The sequence below is a fragment of the Trichomycterus rosablanca genome, chromosome 7, assembly GCF_030014385.1.
Source record: "Trichomycterus rosablanca isolate fTriRos1 chromosome 7, fTriRos1.hap1, whole genome shotgun sequence".
In the NCBI taxonomy this organism is placed as follows: domain Eukaryota; kingdom Metazoa; phylum Chordata; class Actinopteri; order Siluriformes; family Trichomycteridae; genus Trichomycterus; species Trichomycterus rosablanca.
In genome coordinates this window covers 12593904-12616644 of record NC_085994.1, presented here as the reverse complement: position 1 = coordinate 12616644, position 22741 = coordinate 12593904, and the positions used below count along the sequence as shown (strand labels likewise).

At 39.3% G+C, this 22741-nt stretch overlaps 1 protein-coding gene across 1 annotated transcript in view; it reads right to left on the bottom strand.

The window, feature by feature from the left end:
• faf1 (Fas (TNFRSF6) associated factor 1) overlaps nt 1–22741 on the bottom strand; it is a 129903-nt gene that overhangs the window by 85222 nt on the left and 21940 nt on the right. Inside the window, exons 4-6 of the mRNA XM_062998417.1 lie at nt 21620–21855; nt 15479–15570; nt 13809–13897 (exon numbers count right to left, since the gene is read on the bottom strand). Coding sequence (XP_062854487.1) covers nt 13809–13897; nt 15479–15570; nt 21620–21855 — 417 coding nt within the window. The remainder of the gene's footprint in view (nt 1–13808; nt 13898–15478; nt 15571–21619; nt 21856–22741) is intronic.

The window sequence follows — 22741 nt, the reverse complement described above, 5'->3', positions numbered from 1 at the left end:
TGATTGTGTCACCATTCTGCTACTAAGATGTTATTTAAATTTTTTCTTAAATGGCTTCTTTGCTAGCTGGCTATTTTAACTAAGGTTTTATCCTAAATCACACATTATACATCATATGCCAATAAGTTCAACTATTTTGACATCCAATTTTGCATGACCATATCAGGTTTGTACACAGCCTTAATTAGTATTCCACTGTACTGGACTTCCTATTATGGTTTAGCTGCATTCTATAAAACAGTACCCTGTGAGCAGGCTCAATCTTGGTCTGGTATTTCAGTAAAGTCTTTTACTGCATTTTTACTAATCCAGTCTTAACAGCTTCTAACAGGACAGGAAGAAGCTTAAACTCACAGGACAAACAGTACAAACTCTAAATGGGAATGTATTAATAGTAGGAGCTGTTGGCTGTATGTAGCAGATAATAAGAAGAACACTTATAGTGTTAGCAAATACAAACAGGCCTTACAATGTTGAATCTACATGTGTGAATTAAACAAACCTGGAATGTAACTGGCAAATGTAAAGCAGTAATACTGCAGATCTTTAATGTGACAAAAGCATTTTATTAATGAGAAACCACTAGTGTGTTAGCAATAGAGTGGGACACTTGGCCAATGACAAACGGTGAAGGTTAAGAAGCATTTCAAGCAAACACTCTGCCTGTGAGCATGAATATGAATTAACATATTAGAGACAGCCGGTCTGCTAATCGTGGTTCAAATGCAAGAGGTAGGCAAGAGAAGAGTCGGGAATTAATGTGTAGAATGCACATTAATTATGCAACCACTAACTTAATCTGAGGAGCTTTGGACTCGCTTATGTTAACAGAGGCTCAAATTTACTGTAATGACAGCATATTTACACTGACTAAAACTGCGGAATCAATATGTAAATGTAATGTTTGTTGTAGCTAGGAGAGAAGATTGGAAATTGGCACAGTTGGAGAACCAATGCATATGTGATGATTCCAAGACTAGGCAAAAGACAGCCAGGCCAGAGTTTATTTAAATAAGGTGAAGGATTTAAAAAGGTAAAGAAGCTGAAGGATTTTTAGTTTACAAATGTTTAATGATAAAACATAAAATGTGTGTTTTCAAAATAAAATAGAAAAAAATGAAAATGAAACAGCTTTTATTGCATACAGTAATTAGCAATATATTAAATTATAATAAAATATCATATAATAAACATCATTTACTTAAACACATATATAACAGGATAATATCTTTCCAACTGTTCATTTTCAGTGACAATGTTTATAACAATTATTTCTGTAACTCAGCTATGTGTGATGGCCCCTAAATCTTTTACCCTAGTAATTATGATTGATTATGGCTGGTGACTTCTGTATGTCTATATAAACAGATCTAGCCTTTCCTGTCCAAGTAATCAGCGACAAACTTGTGTTTAATGGTGTTAATTTAGCAGCCTCTAAGCCTATGGTGAAGTAAAGCCCACTTGACTGTGGACAGTGTTCCCTGTAGGTACACTGTATTAGCAGCATTGGTTTAAAGGTGACTAAACTTTTGACCTGATTAAAAAAAATCAGACACCTGCCAGTCATTCAGAAACTGGTATTTTCCTGTGACCATGCTATAACAAGGCAGTATGTTAAGCTGTCCCCTCCCAACAGCTCAAGCAGAAGGTTAATCTGTGCAGGCTTAGCAAAGTTCAGCCCTCAGAGCTCCCATCAGCACCTGGTCCTGACAACCCACCCCCTTAATGCCACAGGCAAAGCTCCTCACAGACCACATGAGGTCTTGTACATAAAATGCCACTGGCCGTTATAGACCAAAAACTAATCAGACTTTATTTAAGCCTACTGCACACTTTATGACTTCTGAAAACTTGCAGTACTGCTTGCACTTTACAGCTCTCTTTCTTCAGATCGGTCCTCTTGAAGACATATGTGCCCATAATACGTTCCAACGTAAAATTATACACTATACTTTTACAGAAGTAAACTGATCACAAAACTCTGATGTCCACAATATAACGACTACAAATATACCTGTACATGTGGTTGTAAAACAAAAGAGAGCTACTGTAAAATCAGATGCAGGGATTATGGAAGGTCTGCTTTTTTAAAACACTGTGACTAGGGTACAGTACCTAATTCCCAGCAATTTTGCTCTAGGACAGAGCTGCTGCTAGTGGAAAAAGTGCATTGCAGAAAGGGGTGGGGATAATTAAATTCTTCATTCAAATACAATTAATTGTTTCAAAAGGTCAATATCCCAAAATATAATGAAAGAAACCAAAATTAAGCTTTAACAATGGCCTTTTCAAATTCCTAATCCAGACCTTACTTAATTACACTTAGATAATTATACCTGAAGTCAAGTCTACCAAATCTCTGTGGTCAAAGATACAGAATTGTGCCAGAAGCTTGTTAATGGCTATCAAAAGTGGCCAATCCAGGTAAAAAGAGCTAAATTCATAAAACCTTTTTAAGTACAGCCCAACATATTTACCTTATTATTACAAACCACCCAAAAAAGCCTTGTCATTTGTACAAGTTTTATGTATCATGGACTCATCACCACACCATTACACTGCTAGCACAATGTTTGACTGATGATGGGCTTTACACTATATGCAACGAGACCCATGTCTTTTCAAAAGCTCTACTTTCGACCATTTCAGTGTTTTTGGCGAATGGAAGACAAGCCCTTTATGCTCCTCTTTGTTCTCTCATGTTCAGTCTCTTTCTAACGGTGGAATAACAAACAGTGACCTTTTTAAGGCAAGCAAGGTCTGCAGTTTCCTTAGATGTTGGTCTGGGACCTCTCTAGAGTTAATAATGTGTTCTTGGGAGATTTTTGGTATGGCTGGTCACTTTTATGAAGATTAACCAATGTTTAAAGTTTTATTTATTTAAAGATAATGGTCTTACTGGTGTTTGCTGGAGTTTCAAAGCCTTTGAAAAGGCTTTTTAAACCCTTTGTAGTCCAATGTCAAGAACCTTCTCATTATTACTGGATTTTTTTCTTATGATCATGGCATTGTGTGTTGCTTGGTGAGATCCAAATTTTATCCAAATTTGCAAGGGATTTTTCCTCTAACATTTAAATTATTTAAAAACATTTGGCTTGAGGTGCTGATACATTTACTATAAGCATGAAAAATTTTTTTGATTAACATTGTTTTACAATACTGTATACACCAACCAACCATAACATTAAAACCACCTCCTTGTTTCTACACTCACTGTCCATTTTATCAGCTCCACTTACCATATAGGAGCACTTTGTAGTTCTACAATTACTGACTGTAGTCCATCTGTTTCTCTGCATGCTTTGTTAGCCCCCTTTCATAATGTTCTTCAATGGTCAGGACTCTTCCAGGACCACTACAGAGTAGGTATTATTTAGGTGGTGGATCATTCTCAGCACTGCAGTGACACTGACATGGTGGTGGTGTGTTAGTGTGTTTTGTGCTGGTATGAGTGGATCAGACACATCAGCGCTGCTGGAGTTTTAAAACACCTCACTGTCACTGCTGGACTGAGAATAGTCCACAAACCAAACATATATCCAGCCAACAGCGCCTTGTGGTCGGCGTCCGGTGACCACTGATGAAGGTCTCAAAGATGACTCAAACAGCAGCAATAGATGAGCGATCGTCTCTGACTTTACATCTACAAGGTGAACCAACTAGGTAGGAGTGTCTAATAGAGTGGACAGTGAGTGGACATGGTATTTAAAAACTCCAGCAGTGCTGCTGTGTCTTATCCACTCATACCAGCACAACACACACTAACACACCACCACCATGTCAGTGTCACTGCAGTGCGATCCACCACCCAAATAATACATACTCTGTAGTGGTCGTAGGAGAGTCCTGACCATTGAAGAACAGCATGAAAAGGGGGCTATCAAAGCATGCAGAGAAACAAATGGACTACAGTTAGTAATTGTAGAACTACAAAGTGCTTCTATATGGTAAGTGGAGCTGATAAAATGGACAGTGAGTGTAGAAACAAGGTGGTGGTTTTAATGTTATGGCTGATTGGTGTATATTAATTAAATGAATTCAGGTAAAGGTTAGAGTTCTTTTTTTGCACTATATAAGCAATTGTGACAGTCTTACTTGCCAATCTGGAAAATTGGAAAACCAAGAGTTACAGAGCAAAACCAAAAATCCTCACAACTTTACCCTGATTATAATGATTTTACCTCTTGTTTCTGACCTTTTTATATTACCTTTTTAACCACGTTACCTAAAATGTGTTTTACTACCGTCTATGTTTCGACAAAGACAGCTTTCATGTACTAACCACTATTATTACATTGTTTATTTTAAGCCAGGCCCGCAGACGCAGGGCTTTGTATCAGAGTTATACAATTAAATAAATACCAAGTGTGCAACGGTTCATTTATATTTGAAAAATTTGCAGTTCAAATGAAAATAACCTTAGACACACTCATCTTCTGGAAGCAACAGAAATAGATGATTTGTTTTAAATTATTCATCAGGCTCCATTATTTATGCTGAAGATTAAGGGTTTGGATAATGCTTCATTTTGTGGTAGGAGAAAGGGGGGGGGGGGGGGGGGGGGGTGTATAATAGCTGTGACTCGGGGATGTGTGCATTATGCTCAGCTCATCAGTGGATTTCTGTAACTACCTTGGACAGAGTCTCTCCTGTAAGTCCTGCAGCCGGTGCTTTATTTGCATTCAAACAGAGAGAGAAATGAGCAGGCTCAGAAATGTGAGGATGTGTTTGATTAATCTGTTTGGTGACAGCGAGCTGAGGTGTGCTTTGCCGTAATTGCCTACAGTGGCTTTTATTTGTTAAGCAATGTCCCATTTTCAAAGGCTGCACTCAATTATAACAGTGAGACGTCACCCATGATTATGAACTAAAAACAACAAGCTGAAAGAGTAACGACTAATTGGCATGTCCTCGATTTCTGCAGATGCAATTGGGAAAAATATCCATAGTATACATACTCAAAAGTATAAGCACATTTGTCCTACTAGAGTTACTACTCAAGACTACAGCCAGCAGAAATGCATAACAGTCTAATGTACTAGCCCAGTGGTACCCAACCACAGGTACCTGTACCGGTCCGTGGTTCATTTATTACTGGGCTACTACTACTACTACTACTACTACTATCACCACTAGGTGGGAGCAGCATCTCATTGCAGCAAAAAAAGCTCATTTGTGAGTAGTATTGTTATTGCATTTTAAATCCTCACGCCCCCGCTGGTCCGTGAAATTATATTTATAAGAAACCGGTCTGTGGTGCAAAAAAGGTTGGGGACCGCTGCACTAGCCCACCAACTAGAAGCTAAAGCCTCAGCAAAGCTGCCAGCCTGGTCAGGCACTCCACAAAGAGACATGGGTGAAATGGCAGAAGAGTGTAGTGTGGTCTTCAGTACATGGTAAAGGCTCTCTGAAGGAGTCTGCCACTGCCTGATGTAAAGAAGTGGCCGGCAGCTTCACATGTCAAAGGAAACGAGGGTGTCATGAAAGTGGCAGGGGAAACCAGAGTACAGTGCAGTTTAGTACAGTCAAATTACAGCCAAAATGCTTAGATGATTGGGTGGTTGGGGCTGGAATAAAAATATAGACCAGCAAACAATGACTGGGTTTTTTGGTTTTGACTGTGCTACCAGGTAAAAAAAATGAGTTACATAGTCTTGGTGTTTACCAATTTTTATTTAATATATGATTTGGTACCAACATTGATTTTTATGCATCAGCATTATGTAAGCTTTTGTGCATAATTTGATCAAGTAACAAAATCAGTTAAAAAAATTAAAAGTAATCTAATGTTAAAGGCTAAGCTTAGAGTACACTAGCCGTAGTGTACAAATAATGTCTCAATTTCATCCTTTTTAGTAATAGCATTTAACCACCAGTTTTTTTGTAAGTATCTATTCTCATAAAAGCAATACTGTTGCCCTTTTTTAAACTGTCTAAGTTTTTGGTGTGAATGCGGTTCAGGACACAGCCTTGTACAAGTGGTATTCAAACTATGATGCTATTACACATGTGCAGTTTTAATAAACAACATACTCTGTAGCTTCCCAATTGGCAATCATATTCAAATGTTTTTATAAAATATATTTCAATAAATAATGTGCCATTTCAGCCCAGGCTTAACCACACCCATGCTTGATCAGAAAAGCCTGATCCTTTACTTTATCCCCACAGCTGTAAGTGCTGCTTTATTGTGGCAGCAGGGGTAAAAGCTTATTCACAGTTCCAGAGAAGCATCACTTCATCTCTCTTTTTGGGTGTGACAGTTATTTATGATGGGAGCTAACAGCTTGCCTGCTCACCCGGCTGGAGGTCCTCTCGGTGCACTGCAAATCAGCACGCTTACTGGTGGTAACAGGACCACTACACACTTAACTCTCACATACACACTGGCTTATTCTCTCCATATGTCTGAGAACCCACCCTGACGCCACAGAAATAGCACCTAGGAGATAATGAAGCACTGAGGCTGGAGATCATCAGGGATGTGGTCACTGGAAAGTGTGCCATTTAAAGTGAGATTACCGAGGGATATGAGAATGTTCATAACAGCTGGCCAGAAACAAAACACTTTAGGGATAAAAGGTACTCTGCTTTATCTTTGCATTTCTGGCAAAACTATGATTCAAGTTGGCTTTCCATCCATTAAGCTTATATTCTTGCAAAGTGTTACAACATTTAAAGTCAACAAGGTAATAACTCGTCACCTGCTTCACTAAAAAATGAGGAACTCCACTAGTGAGGCCATCCATTCCAATAGCATGTACCGCTTACGATTTACCACTAACTGTAACATTAAAAACAGGCTTAGCTATCACATTGAGTAAGGTACGGTTGTATTATCTTTTTGAAGTAATTATTTGTTTGTTTGTCTGTTTATTAGAATTTTAATGTCATGTTTTACACTTTTGGTTACATTCATGACAGAAATGGTAGTTACTCATTACACAAGGTTCATCAGTTCACAAGATTATATCGAACAGAGTCATGTCTCCAATTCACCTCACTTGCATGTCTTTGGACTGTGGGAGGAAATTGGAGCACCCGGAGTAAACCCACGCGGACACGGGAAGGACATGCAAACTCCACACAGAAAGGACCTGGACCGCCCCTCCTGGGGATTGAACCCAGGACCTTGCTGTGAGGTGACAGTGCTACCAACTTAGCCACCGTGTCGCCCGAAGTAAATATTTAAATCAGCAAAACTGCAGCGTATGTATGATGTGCGCAACGTTAATTACATTGTTTTAGCTTGTCTAGAGCTTTCACAATGATCTCTGGGCAATGGTTGATGGGTTGGGGGCACCGAGAGGGCCACATGTCCAAAAAGGTTAAAAACCCCGGATTTAACACACACTGATGAAGTAAAACATTACGACCACCAGTCTAGCTGTCAAAACAGCACTGACCCACTAAGTGAACTTTTCCACTGGCATGGAACTGGTGCTGGTGCCAAAATAAAGAACGGTTCAGTGCTTTTCCACTGCAAGATCACAGGTTCCCAGCCAGAAAAACTGGTGCCTGTCAGGCTCTGTAATCTTGCTGGATTGGAACTAACAAGCTTGTGACGAATGCACACACACATTCATAATCACTGGGCGGTCAAACAAGAGGGAACAAGTGTTTGTTTATAACCCGCACCTTGTTAGTGGAAAAGAGGTCTGAGACATGAACGCCACAGGACATCTTACTTCCTAGTACCATCTTTTCCGTGATGACTCACACATGCCAGGCCATCCGCATGATCATGATGAAAACAGGACAAGTACAAGTTTCCTACTGGTTACCAACCAGCACAGTGTATGGCTCAACACTGAGGTACTCTGGAAAAGATTCTGACAGCGAAATCTCAAAAGCAAAGGATTTAATGAAATGCATAACACCTGACACAAGGGACAACATGTGAATGATTTGTTGGCATGTTTTGAACAAAGCATTATCACAGCGTTATGTTAGAGCACTTATTAACTTTTCTTATCATGTCGAATCACACGTCGGAGTACAGTGTCCACGCATGTCGACAGAAACATCAGTTTACACATAAGTCACATGTCGCTACATCACCAGTTAGTTTCCTGCTGGGAATAACAGCAGCTCTAATCAACACAGATCACACACACACACACTTCTGATGGCCTCCTTACAGCACTGATCTCCAGATAAAAGGGTTAGTGACTCGACTTGCTTTATTCTGTGTCTGAAAAACTGCAAATTGATGATACATTACAATGGGGATTACGCACTATAAACACTGTCTTAAAAAAGTAACTGTACCCCTCTTAAGTCATTCTGTCTTTGCATACTGGTAACACTTCATCGTTACAAATGCTGTCTACTGAAGTACACACAAGATACAGTTTGAAAGGAATATTTCATTTGTTAAAGGGACAAAATTATCCAAAACCAACAGAACCTGTGTTAAAAAGGAGTTGTCTAACCGAAATCAACCAATTTACCAAAAGTAATAAATAATTGCGCTCAGACTACACACACACTCAGGTGTGATTATTAAGAACATTTTCATTACTGTAATGCTAAAAAGTCTCCAAAAAATTCCAAAAAGCTACTAAAATATTGGTCTGGAAATGGATGCAAACTCCAGTGAACCACAGTGAAAACAATTTTCTCCAAATGGATAAAATTATGACAACGGTGATCCACATAGGTGGCCGACCAACTGAAAGTCGTCGAAAAGTGCATAAAGAGATAAAAAAAATAACAGCAGAGGCTATAAGCACTCAAAGTACACATGCTTTGACCCCACCCAAGCAATTAAAACACATTGTATGGCTAAATGGACATTCCTACACTTTGGTTACATTCATGACAGAAACGGTAGTTATTCGTTACACAAGATTTCTCAGTTCACAAGTTTTATTGTCAAACACAGTCATGGACATTTTAGTATCTCCAATTCATCTCTCTTGCATGTTTTTGGACTGTGGGAGGAAACCTGAGCACCCGGAGTAAACCCATGCAGACACAGGGAGAACATGCAAACTCCACACAGAAAGGACCCGGACCGCCGCACCTGGGGATCGAACCCAGGACCTTCTTGCTGTGAGGTCACCGTGCAAAAAGGATGCTTTTAAAGCCACAAGGGGGTGGAGAGGCTACATACCAATGTCCACGGTTTTCAATGGAATGTCAGACAAGCTCATGGTCAGGTGTTCACATACTTTTGGTCCTATAATATATGTTGGCATTTTGCTAATTCACTTACTGTGAAAATGAACACTTAGTTCTGCATCCTTTCCTTGCATGTCCAAGGCCTCAGGGGTGTTTTGTAACAGTGGGTCTTTGCATCACTGTGTCCTATTCTCCTGCTAGTAATATTTACTGTGCTGAATTTGTAAAAACTGTGGTTTAACTGTGGTTCTTGTGTATAATGCTCTGAAACAAATGTAGACATGCAAAATAAAAAGAGAGATGGAAAGAAGAGACTGCTAGTTTATTCTGTGTCCAGTCAAAACCTTCAGTAGTGCAATATGGATTCTTGCATGGACCGAGGTTGTGAGCATGTGTCCACACAGCAGTGGTTTATCTGTGAAAACGGTCAGACTGATAATGACTGTGAAATATCACATTTCAAAATCAGTTCAGTTTTTTTCCGTGCTTAAAATATATGAAGCAATACGAGTATAGGTCACGTATGCTATGCAAGAGAAAAGCGAAGCGTTCCATGTCTAATAACTGATCCAGCACTGCCACCTGGTGTTAGACAAGGTTCACATTAAAGTCCCTGAGCACTATCAGAACTAGGGCCCTACTAAATTTACGGCCAATTGTGCTTAATTTCATGGACTCTATTTTTCAGTAATCACAGATTTCCCTCTTTTTTTTTTTTTTTTTTTTTTTTTTTTTTTTATAAAGGGCCACATTTCATGGCACAGTGGACCCTTGACCCTTGAATTTAATTGGTTCCAAAGGGCTGTTCTTAAGTCAAAATGTTTATTAGTTCCCATAAGAAATAATGTAAATGGAATTAATCCGTGCCAGACCTCCCAAACCACCCCCTTACCTAACCTTTCTAATGTCTTAAATGCTCTTTTTTGTTATAAATACAAATGTATTTTCCCTTAAATCTTAAATTATAGAAGACATTCCTGTAATAAACAAAAATGCACAGTAGTACTGTACATAAAACACACACCACATTTCAGTACAGTACTGTACCATACACCATAATATATTGTATCTACCAGAAACAATTTTTCCCTCTTTATTTCAATAGTGTTGTATTTTGTAGGTGTAATTGCACGAAAGAAAGAATACTTTACTGAGCTGAATTCCTTCTTCTCTCTCACTCACTGTCCTCTCTGTCTGATACACTGTGACAGCTACTGGCAGGAGTAATTATACGACACAACAAATAGTGATTTTTTTTCTATTTTTCTCACCACTGCACTTCCTCTGCACCTTCTTTGGGGCCATTATAATATTGAATTTTACAAAATAAAACACAGTCCGCTGTCCGAATGTACGTTAAGTTGAAAAAGATCGTTCGTAACCTGAAATGTTTGTATAGTATACCGTTCATAACTCAAGGGTCTACTGTATTAAATAACACTCATAAATTGAACGATAGAATAAATGGAAGCTACAATACACAGCACAGCCTATTTTAATAGCTACCTTTCAAAGACCAAAATGTGTTCTGACATACCATCCTCTGCGTCCAAAGAATTGGTTGGGAGTTTTCCAAACTCAGTTACCCGAGTAGTGTTTGTAGCTGCTTCAGACTTCAAAAATCTTGGACATTTTGTCTAATTTTCTAAGTTTATAAAGAAAGAAATAAACTGCACATAGATTAACTATAGGGAGCATAAAACTTTCTGTGCCTCAAAACGTTCTAGAGAAGCACACTTTATGGAATGCCCAAGGGGACAAAATGCACTCGATACAGTGGGGCCAAAAAGTATTTAGTCAGCCACTGATTGTGCAAGTTCTCCTACTTAGAGATATGTAATTTTCTGTCTGTAATTTTCATCATAGGTACACTTCAACTATGAGAGACAAAATGAGAAAAAAAAATCCAGGAAATCACATTGTAGGATTTTTAAAGAATTTATTTGTAAATTATGGTGGAAAATAAGTATTTGGTCAATAACAAAAGTTCAACTCAATACTTTGTAACATAACCTTTGTTGGCAATGACAGAGGTCAAACGTTTCCTGTAAGTCTTCACCAGGTTTGCACACACTGTAGCTGGTATTTTGGCCCATTCCTCCATGCAGATCTCCTCTAGAGCAGTGATGTTTTGGGGCTGTCGCTGGGCAACACAGACTTTCAACTCCCTCCACAAATTTTCTATGGGGTTGAGGTCTGGAGACTGGCTAGGCCACTCCAGGACCTTGAAATGCTTTTTACGGAGCCACTCCTTCATTGCCCGAGCGGTGTGTTTGGGATCATTGTCATGCTGGAAGACCCAGCCACGTTCCATCTTCAATGCTCTCACTGATGGAAGGAGGTTTTGGCTTAAAATCTCACGATACATGGCCCCGTTCATTCTTCCCTTAACACGGATCAGTCGTCCTGTCCCCTTTGCAGAAAAACAGCCCCAAAGCATGATGTTTCCACCCCCATGCTTCACAGTAGGTATGGTGTTTACTCAGCATTCTTCTTCCTCCAAACACAACGAGTTGAGTTTTTACCAAAAAGTTCCATTTTGGTTTCATCTGACCACAATATTCTCCCAATCCTCTTCTGGATCATCCATATGCTCTCTGGCAAACTTCAGACGGGTCTGGACATGTACTGGCTTAAGCAGGGGGACACGGCTGGCACTGCAGGATTTGAGTCCCTCTCGGCGTAGTGTGTTACTGATGGTCCCTTTGTTACTTTGGTCCCAGCTCTCTGCAAGTCATTCATCAGGTCCCTCCGTGTAGTTCTGGGATTTTTGCTCACCGTTCTCATGATCATTTTGACCCCACGGGATGAGATCTTGCGTGGGGCCCCAGATCGAGGGAGATTATCAATGGTCTCGTATGTCTTCCATTTTCTTACAGTTGATTTATTCACACCAACCTGCTTGCCTATTGTAGATTCACTCTTCCCAGCCTGGTGCAGGTCTACAATTTTCTTCCTGGTGTCTTTCGACAGCTCTTTGGTCTTGGCCATGGTTGAGTTTGGAGTCTGACTGTTTGAGGCTGAGGACAGGTGTCTTTCATACAGATAACGAGGTCAAACAGGTGCCATTAATACAGGTAATGAGTGGAGGACAGAAGAGCTTCTTAAAGAAGAAGTTACAGGTCTGTGAGAGCCAGAAATCTTGCTTGTTTGTGGGTGACCAAATACTTATTTTCCACCATAATTTACAAATAAATTCTTTAAAAATCCTCCAATGTGATTTCCTGGATTTTTTTTTCTCATTTTGTCTCTCATAGTTGAAGTGTACCTATGATGAAAATTACAGACCTCTCTCAACTTTCTAAGTAGGAGAACTTGCACAATCAGTGGCTGACTAAATACTTTTTGGCCCCACTGTATGTAAACACATGCATCAAACATTGTCAGCACACTACAACACAGAAAAGTCTGTTATACTTAATTATGATGACGTATGATTGCTAGAACCGCCTCATATTGCACCTCATATACACTACACAAATGAAAAATGTTAAACACAAACCTTAAATTTTGAATTTTACAGCAAATTGCATATTACACGAGAAACGGCTTATTTCATGGGACATAACACGATTTTCATGGCTGTGAATTAGGAAGGGCCTCAATTATAACACACTGCATTAACACTGATGGTTTTCAAATGCACCCCATTTAGGTATGTACAACTCCTTTAACTGAGAACCAACAAGCTTATAGCGTCCCGTCAAAATATAAACATCACCGAGTTCCAAAACAACAAGTCGCTGTTATATCATTTTTCATTAAATTTAAGTTTAATTGTTTGATTCTTAACACCATGTCAGCTGATATGTTTATTATCAGTGCTGAATAATAGGTTTTAAACATCGAAGTAGGGGGTCATCACAACTGAAGCAAATTCAGCGTGGTTACTGAGCTCCCAATGTTTTAACTATGTTGTAACACAACTTTAGTTCACACAGACTAGTAGTAGATTTAAGATTAGCAATAATACATAGGGCAAGAATAATTGTCACATGGCAGCATTAACAAAATATCCTTCTACTCTAAAATACATCATTCATTTTCTTCAAAGTTTAGAATTATATTCTTATTTTATATTCTTAGTGAGTTAATTTATTATTATTTTTCATTAATTAGGATTTGAAGGTCATGTTTTACATACTTTGGTTACATTAATGCAGAACAGGCAGTTACTCGTAACACAAGATCCATCAATTCACAAGTTATGTCAAACACAGTCATGGACAATTTTGTATCTCCAATCTACCTCACTTGCATGTCTTTGGACTTTGGGAGGAAACCGGAGCTCCCGGCAGACACTGGGAGAACATGCAAACTCCACACAGAGAGGACCCGGACCACCCCATTGGGGGATCAAACCCAGGACCTCTCTCTGTGAGGCAACAGTGCTACCCACTGAGCCACCGTGCCACCCCTCTTAGTGGGTTGAACATTTATGATTTATGATCTTGTAGTTTTTTTACCCAAATTAAGTAGAAAAAAAATGATTTAAGTAAACCTTAAAGAACTTGCTGCCACACAGAATAAAAAAAAAAACATGTACAAACAACTTCCTCATTGGGCAGTAGCTGTGAACCCTATGATTCTCTATGACACCCCGATAAAATAGAGTTTTGGTTAAAGCAAGATGCTCTCCTCTACTGAAAACTGAATGAGAACTTAGGCATACTAATACATACCTCTGGCTGGTGCTGGCTGAGGAGGCGATGTCTGGCGTCAGGACATATAGACTGTTGTTTTTGGGCAGGTGTAAAGTTTTCAGTACCGTCTAAACACACACATATAACAGAGAAGACTTAAAAGGTGGAAGGCAGAAAAACATGACTATAATAGGACAGAGCGTCACTGTAGTAATGTACTTAAGAGGCTGGTGACCCTAACACCAACTCTAGTAATAAGAATGATGATAAAAATTTATCTAGTGATCCCTGTATATACACCTAAAATAAACCAGTGACCATGTTAGGTCATAATGTAATCTACATGACATTATTATTATTATTATTATTATTATTATTATGCCATATTCAGACAGGCAGACTTGTTTCAAATGAGCAGATAGAGTAATGTAATTCTAACCAGTTTCTCTGCAGTTGTTGTCCTGTCTGAATTAGTCAGAAGATTTTGCTTAAATTAGAAAACAATCCAGGACATGGCACTACATTACACAGTTAATGAGAATGTTGGCATGTTCTTCTTTTGTCCATGTTTTCTTCAGAAATACTTTCAACTTAAAAAAAAAAAAAAAAAAAAAAAAAAAAAAAAAAAAAAAAAAAAAAGGGTGGATTGGTTATTAAATCGTACTTTATTTGGGGGTTGGTCCTGCCCTGCACATAGTTTTACAGGTGCCAATCTTTTGCATGGCATTCTGCCCAAACTGAGTCATAAACAAGTATTAGCCTAATTTAATATTGAACAATGCAGCAGCTCAAGCTTCAGGTAAGCTTTTTGTAAATAGAATGGCTTTGATGTAAATATATGCTATGAGCAGCCAATTTATGCTAACAAGCCAAACAAAAGTAGTCAAAGACATCAATTTGCCATTAAATTATAAAGTGTAGGATACCAACAGGGCTTGTGAATGTGGTATTTTCTCTGAAGTTTAATTAACCTTTTTTCTAATTCATAAGTCATAATAAATTTGTTGTCAGTGGTATAAATCTTTGCAATAAAAAGGAAATATGTTCAGTATAATGACTATGCACACAATGTGGTGGCACAGCTGTTCAAATACTGGGATATTAATTAGAAGGTTGCGTGCCAAAATGCCACTGTTTGGCCCTTTTAACAAGGGTCCTAACTCTTGATTACTTGAATTATATTAGGTCTTAATTGTTGTTAAGTGAGTGCTGAATATAAGTGATAGGCAAATGCATACATGTAGTGATGCTAAATGCATCTCAGCAGCTTATACAGAGATATTAAGAATTAGTAACAACCGTTCTCATTCGAAAAGCACTTTAGTTTGCACCTGTTAAAACATCTATGCAACCTAACTGGTATTAAAAAAAAACAAAAAAAAAACTGTTGTTTAACGCCATGTTTACACATTGGTCATTCTCATAGCAAGATAGGTATCTAGATTTTGTACAGGTTATTTATTCATGTTCTTTGTCTAGTGTCCTTTCTGTGTTTAGTTCTAGATGTGCATTATCAGTCTCTTTTGGTTTTGTTAAAAATTTCAACCATTTGGTATTGCAAGTCTTTGTTATATTGTACATATATTATTATATGTTATATTTTGTGCACTATGTTAATAAATGTTCAATGGTTATTTGTGTATTACAGTGGTCACATATCCGTGGGCACTCTCCCTTCACCAGGTGTGGGTGTGTTAGGCGACACTCACAATGTCAGACACATCTCCTGTCTTCCATCCTTTTAGCTGCATTTTTGACATGGGAACCTGAAGCTCTGTTTCCAGGACCTGTTTAATCTCACCTGCAAAGAGAGCAGATACATTCCTAGTTAGTCAAGAAATTACAATAATGTCAGTGATAGCTCTAGTTAACTGGACTAGTAATCAAAAGGTCACTGGTTCATAGCTTACCACTGCCAGACTGCCACTGTTGGGCCGTTGGGCAAGGCACTTAAGCCTCATTTGCTTGCATTTTATAATGGTCACAATTTAAGTGTGTGGTACTGGTATGAGCCACTGAGTTTCAGGGGTTTGAATACCGGGCTGGGTTCACAAATACAGGGAGCATGGCATTACATTTACCTGAGTACTGAAGAGAAACATATCAGTGCACCCTTAAAGCAGGTCCCAAGCCTGGATAAATAAGCAACAGCTAACAGGGGCATACAGAATCACACATATCCTCTCTGGGAATTATGTATGTGACTGTCCATGAAAGCTAAGCTCAGTTTTATAACCTGACACTGCTTCATTTCAACTGGCACGTCATAATTTCAAATACCTAGGAGTTACTCTGTCCTATAAATGTTCTGTGCTGACAAGACTTAATTTTACTTATATTTTAGACCAAACCAAGAAGACTCTCTAGGTGGGCTATCACTGATAGGCCAAGAAAATGGTTTACCAAAGTTCCTTTTTATATCCAGATCAATTTTTTTAGAAATGTACATAAATTCAGAAGAATTCATTTGGAGCTTTAATTAAAACAAAAAACAGCTAGGATTCATGGATCAGCCTTAGAGAATCCCAACCACATTGGGGGTCTTGCATTACCAAATTTATAGTTCTACTATTGAGGATCTAATATCACATTACTGGCATGATTATTATGGCCTCAGTGACTGGGTTCCTGCATGGAAAAGTGGAAAAGAAGAGGGATTTCTTTAACCCTACCTCTGTCAAGCAGCTGTTCTGTAGGTAACACGGTTGCCAAAAGTATACACTTCTTAGGTGTCAATTCAGAGGCAATTTTGGCCTGCAGTCCCAGTTAATGGTAACCTGTCGTTTTACCCAACCCTTTTAGATTCAGCACAACTGGCATAGAGCTGGCATTAAGAGCATTCAAGATCTGTATGACGATGAAGGCATTTGCTTTTTCCCCTGGTCCATTACAAATGTATCCTTCCTAAATCTCATCAGTTTTGCTACCTACAGATTCATAGCTGCGTTAAAAATGTACTTCAAGTTTCCTTATGAAAAAATTTCTGTTTCAATTTTTAAAAGCTATTATGGACTCTACAATCATAATTATGTAAAGGCAAACAATAAAGAAGTTTAAACAAAAGGGGCGTTTTATATGGCTATATTTTCTTTTTTACAAATATCATTGATAGAATAATCAGTTACATAAAATATGCACATGCTGCAGCATTACCAGGCTCTGTGTATCCGCTTTAGTAAGTTAAATCGCATTCTAGACTTAATATGACCAGAAGCTACTGAGAAAAACCACAATGTTTTTGTGTTGACTTCTAAGAAAACTTGTTTGTAGGTGCAGGAAAGACCTAATCAAGATGAATGTGTTGATCCACATGGGCAACAGAGACCAAACAAATGTAGTTATAATATACAACGAACTAGAATTTGTAAAAATAATTACCAACTGCAATTGTGATTTAACTTAAACCTTAAATGAATGCATGGAGCCTCAGCTTAGACAAAGAACATCTTAAAAATAAGTTGCAATAAAATGCAGTAAGGCCTTTCTAACTTTTCAGAAAAGGGGTCACAAAAAAAAAATCTTGCGTCCTCTTTTGGCTGCTTTCGTTGGGGGTCGCCACTGTGGTTCAGCTCCTTCTCTGTCACACAAACTACCTGCATGTCCTCCCTCAGCGCACCGCACCTAAACCTCCTCTTTAACCGTCCTCTTCTCCTCCTGTCTGGCGGCTCCATCCTCAGCATCCTTCTCCCAACAGAACTCTCATTCCTTTTCTGCACATGCCCAAACTATCTCAATCTGACCTCCCCAACACTGTCTCCTAAACATCCTACCTGCGCCGTGCCTCTGATAAACTCATTCCAAATTTTGTCCATCTTCATCACACCCAACATGTATCGCAACATCTTCATCTCTGCCACCTCCAGCTCCCTCTCCTGTCATTTCCACCACATTTAAGCCAGACAACATAGCAGGCCTCACTACTGTCTTGTAAACATTCTGTTTCACTCTGCCACATTCCACCCTGCAGGCACTCTTTTCTTTACCTTTCTACCCCACTCCATTACTTTGTAAACTTGACCCCAAGTATTTAAACTTGTCCAGTTTCACTCAACTCAACATCCACCTCAACTCCTTGCAACTGCACCTTTCCACCCGCCTTCCTCTTATTTACGCACATTTATTCCTGATATATCTGATGCATACTCCCATTTTTCCAAACACATTTAGTTAGTGTTTAGTTTTTAACACCATGTCTGCCCTTTGGGCCATGTTCATGGCAGGAAAGGTTGTGATCTGTCTTTTATTTACTTATTTCATTTGACTTAGAGAAGTTATGTCTGTTGTCTATGTACAGTGTATCACAAAAGTGAGTACACCCCTCACATTTCTGCAGATATTTAAGTATATCTTTTCATGGGACAACACTGACAAAATGACACTTTGACACAATGAAAAGTAGTCTGTGTGCAGCTTATATAACAGTGTAAATTTATTCTTCCCTCAAAATAACTCAATATACAGCCATTAATGTCTAAACCACCGGCAACAAAAGTGAGTACACCCCTTAGTGAAAGTTCCTGAAGTGTCAATATTTTGTGTGGCCACCATTATTTCCCAGAACTGCCTTAACTCTCCTTGGCATGGAGTTTACCAGAGCTTCACAGGTTGCCACTGGAATGCTTTTCCACTCCTCCATGACGACATCACGGAGCTGGCGGATATTCGAGACTTTGCGCTCCTCCACCTTCCGCTTGAGGATGCCCCAAAGATGTTCTATTGGGTTTAGGTCTGGAGACATGCTTGGCCAGTCCATCACCTTTACCCTCAGCCTCTTCAATAAAGCAGTGGTCGTCTTAGAGGTGTGTTTGGGGTCATTATCATGCTGGAACACTGCCCTGCGACCCAGTATCCGGAGGAAGGGGATCATGCTCTGCTTCAGTATTTCACAGTACATATTGGAGTTCATGTGTCCCTCAATGAAATGTAACTCCCCAACACTTGCTGCACCCATGCAGCCCCAGACCATGGCATTCCCACCACCATGCTTGACTGTAGGCATGACACACTTATCTTTGTACTCCTCACCTGATTGCCGCCACACATGCTTGAGACCATCTGAACCAAACAAATTAATCTTGGTCTCATCAGACCATAGGACATGGTTCCAGTAATCCATGTCCTTTGTTGACATGTCTTCAGAAAACTGTTTGCGGGCTTTCTTGTGTAGAGACTTCAGAAGAGGCTTCCTTCTGGGGTGACAGCCATGCAGACCAATTTTATGTAGTGTGCGGCGTATGGTCTGAGCACTGACAGGCTGACCCCCCACCTTTTCAATCTCTGCAGCAATGCTGACAGCACTCCTGCGCCTATCTTTCAAAGACAGCAGTTGGATGTGACGCTGAGCACATGCACTCAGCTTCTTTGGACGACCAACGCGAGGTCTGTTCTGAGTGGACCCTGCTCTTTTAAAACGCTGGATGATCTTGGCCACTGTGCTGCAGCTCAGTTTCAGGGTGTTGGCAATCTTCTTGTAGCCTTGGCCATCTTCATGTAGCGCAACAATTCATCTTTTAAGATCCTCAGAGAGTTCTTTGCCATGAGGTGCCATGTTGGAACTTTCAGTGACCAGTATGAGAGAGTGTGAGAGCTGTACTACTAAATTGAACACACCTGCTCCCTATGCACACCTGAGACCTAGTAACACTAACAAATCACATGACATTTTGGAGGGAAAATGACAAGCAGTGCTCAATTTGGACATTTAGGGGTGTAGTCTCTTAGGGGTGTACTCACTTTTGTTGCCGGTGGTTTAGACATTAATGGCTGTATATTGAGTTATTTTGAGGGAATAATAAATTTACACTGTTATATAAGCTGCACACAGACTACTTTTCATTGTGTCAAAGTGTCATTTTGTCAGTGTTGTCCCATGAAAAGATATACTTAAATATCTGCAGAAATGTGAGGGGTGTACTTACTTTTGTGATACACTGTATGTTCATTTATATGTATTGGTTCAGTTTTGTTAATGACAGGAATTTTAGGAGTGTTGTTGCTTTTGTCTTGGTAAAGAGTTCCTTTATGGTTTTTGCTGATAAGATCTGTTGTCTTTCATGGTTATAGATGACACATTCCAGCATTACATGTTTTATTGTAATCTGTGTTTGGCATGTTGCGCAATATGGGACAGTTTCGCCTTTTATCAGGTACGTGTGTTAATCTAGTATGTCCAATACGGCATCTTGTGTACACTGTCTGGTCCCAACGGTTTTCGAGATAGGTCTTCATTTTTTCCCCAATAGTGGGATTAGCTTCATACAATTTATTATTCTGGTGTGTGTTCCAGTCGTTTTGCCATTTGTCCTTGATATATGAGTTTATTGTAGGTTTGATGTCCATTGGTGGGATTTGGTACATTGGATCCGGTATGCATGTGGCCTTTTTTGCTGCTTGATCTGCTCTCTCGTTGCCCAGGAGCCCGCAGTGTCCTGGTACCCAGCATAAGATGATATTGTAACTGTGTTGTTCTAGGCAGTATACTTTCTGCAGAATTTCTGTGATTGTTGGGTGGTTGGTTTCTAGAGCTTGAAGTGCTTGTAGACAGGATTTTGAGTCTGTGCATAAGAGTGTTCTTCGTTGTTGAATTGATTCTGCATACTCTAATGCTAGGAGTAGCGCTTGGGCTTCTGCTGTGAAAATCGAGCTTTGTTTATTGGTTTATATGGTTATTCCTTTTTGTTGTTGACCAGATACTATTGCTGCTGATGTCTTCCAAACACATTTAAATATTTAAAGAAATGTTAATGTAGTGAACTAAAAAGAATCTCAGCATGCACGGCACATCCAACATTAAGATACCTGTGCTACAACAGCAGTAGACCAGCTGAGGTTCTAGTCCTGTTGATTTTAAATGTTTGTTTGACCCACTGCTGCCACCTGAATGGTTGATTATAAAATTATATAAATTCACAGGTCAAAAAGGTCAAACGAAGTTCCACAATTATTTCCATATTCAGTGTTTCTATGAGATACTTACTTGTATAATACCAAAACACACACACACTGTTTCGCAATCCCAATTGTATAACCGACCATGACCTGAAGACTAGCATGTGCACCTTTTGACATGCATTGCCAGCCTCTTCTTTTCACCTGCCAGAGGTAGAGTCCATCAACAGAATGAACCATCAACCACTACTCATACAGGTGCCTCAACCAGTCAGCAGAGGTCACATTTGCCGCAGCAATGAGTAACACTATCAACCTTCCTTCCTTAGGCATGGCCAGCTGTGCCCTGGGAAGACTCAAACTTCAAGGGCTAGTGCATAAGACCACTTGGAGACCCAGGTGCTTTAAATAAAGTGCAACTTGTCTCTGTGATTGATTCACTAAATCACACTACTGTTCCCTTACAGTGTGGAACTAGAAACACAAGAGAATGATGTTTGACCATTTATATTCGTTGGTTGTCCTTTGGGAGCAGATCCACACAGTGTATTTTTCACCCAAACTCCAGAGCTATTTTAGATGGACCAGAGATTGATACACTATACCAGGGTTTTTCAAACTTTTTTTCAAGCAACCCACATTTTTACACGACTCAGGCAACACAAGCAATGCAACTTACTCTGTCTGTGGTTTACAAGACGTAACATAAAGCCTTCACAAGGGGGCATTTGTGTACAAGTTTATGTAACTATTATTATTTTTCTCTGCAGCCCATTTTTTTCGGCTTATGATCCACCAAAGGTCGCGACCCAGGATTTAAAAACCCTGCTCTATACTGCACCCAAGCTGAAAAACTGCTCAGGGACCAAATAAACTTGAGGCCAGAGAAACATACAAGTGTGAAAACACCATAAATGTATCAGTCTGTGTGTAGGGGTATACATGTTTTATCCAGTACTCACCCACTGTGCTAGCATCCTCCAGCACCACCTCTACTGTGCGAGTGCGGTACTCTATGCGGAAGTTAAGCATGCGTGGCTGTCGCTCCACAATTGACCGGGAGGGCAGGACAGAACAAAAGGCAGACGAGGAAGAAGATGGAGGTGAGGATGATGATGATGCAGCTGAGGGCTCTGTTGCTGCTGATTGGCTGTGAGCTCCTTCTGGGCTTGTCTGAGAGCCCTCAGTGCTAAACCTGCTGCAGAAGATACAACACACAGATATTAGACGACATGTGTAATGTTTATTTGTTTCTTACAAAAATGATGTGGATATTTGGCATCATGTTCCAGTATAAAAGTAAAACTTTGGTTATCATCTTTTAATAACTACAATAACAATGCGCAAAGGGCTTTGCTATACCTACTGCATCTTTAATAAATATGATTAACATGATTAGTTAGCACTTGTAATAAACTGTGGGCTACTCACTGTATAAAAGCTACATTTTGAACAATGAGCTAGTTTTGCTTACTGTGTTCAGCTTACTGTGTTCATGTTCATCTTTCCCTTCTACATTAGTATGATGCACTGTGTTACTCTGTTTTTCCTCATAAGGTTTATTAATGTATCAGGAATTCCTGTCTCTGCATTTCGCAATGTATAAGAACTTGCTTGACTCATGTATTTGTTACAACATAAAGAAGCTCTTGAAATATTGTTCTATTAACAAATCAGCCTTCTTAATGCAGATGTGATTCTAGCTAAAGTTTAGCACACTGCCTTGAATAGCAATTGCATAAAGTAATTAATTCCAGTCAGACTGGTTTAATTAAAGGCTGAATAGCTTTCTTCAATGTTAGAGGAGTATTATATTATATATTATTATATTCCAGTTCACATGCTTGCCCCCCTAAAATTCCTATTTTACTGTGTTGCTAAAAAGGCCTTTGATATGGTGGAACGGCCTCATCTATTCCAAACATTACACACATCCCCCCCTTTTTTTGCCATAGTTATGGAGCATTGCATGATCTAAAAAAGTTAGTGACACTGTTGTAGTTGGTCTAGTTTTCTCTGTTTTTTTTCTGTCATTATTAAAATAAATAACGTTAATTTTTACCATTTAACATTAGAAATTAAGA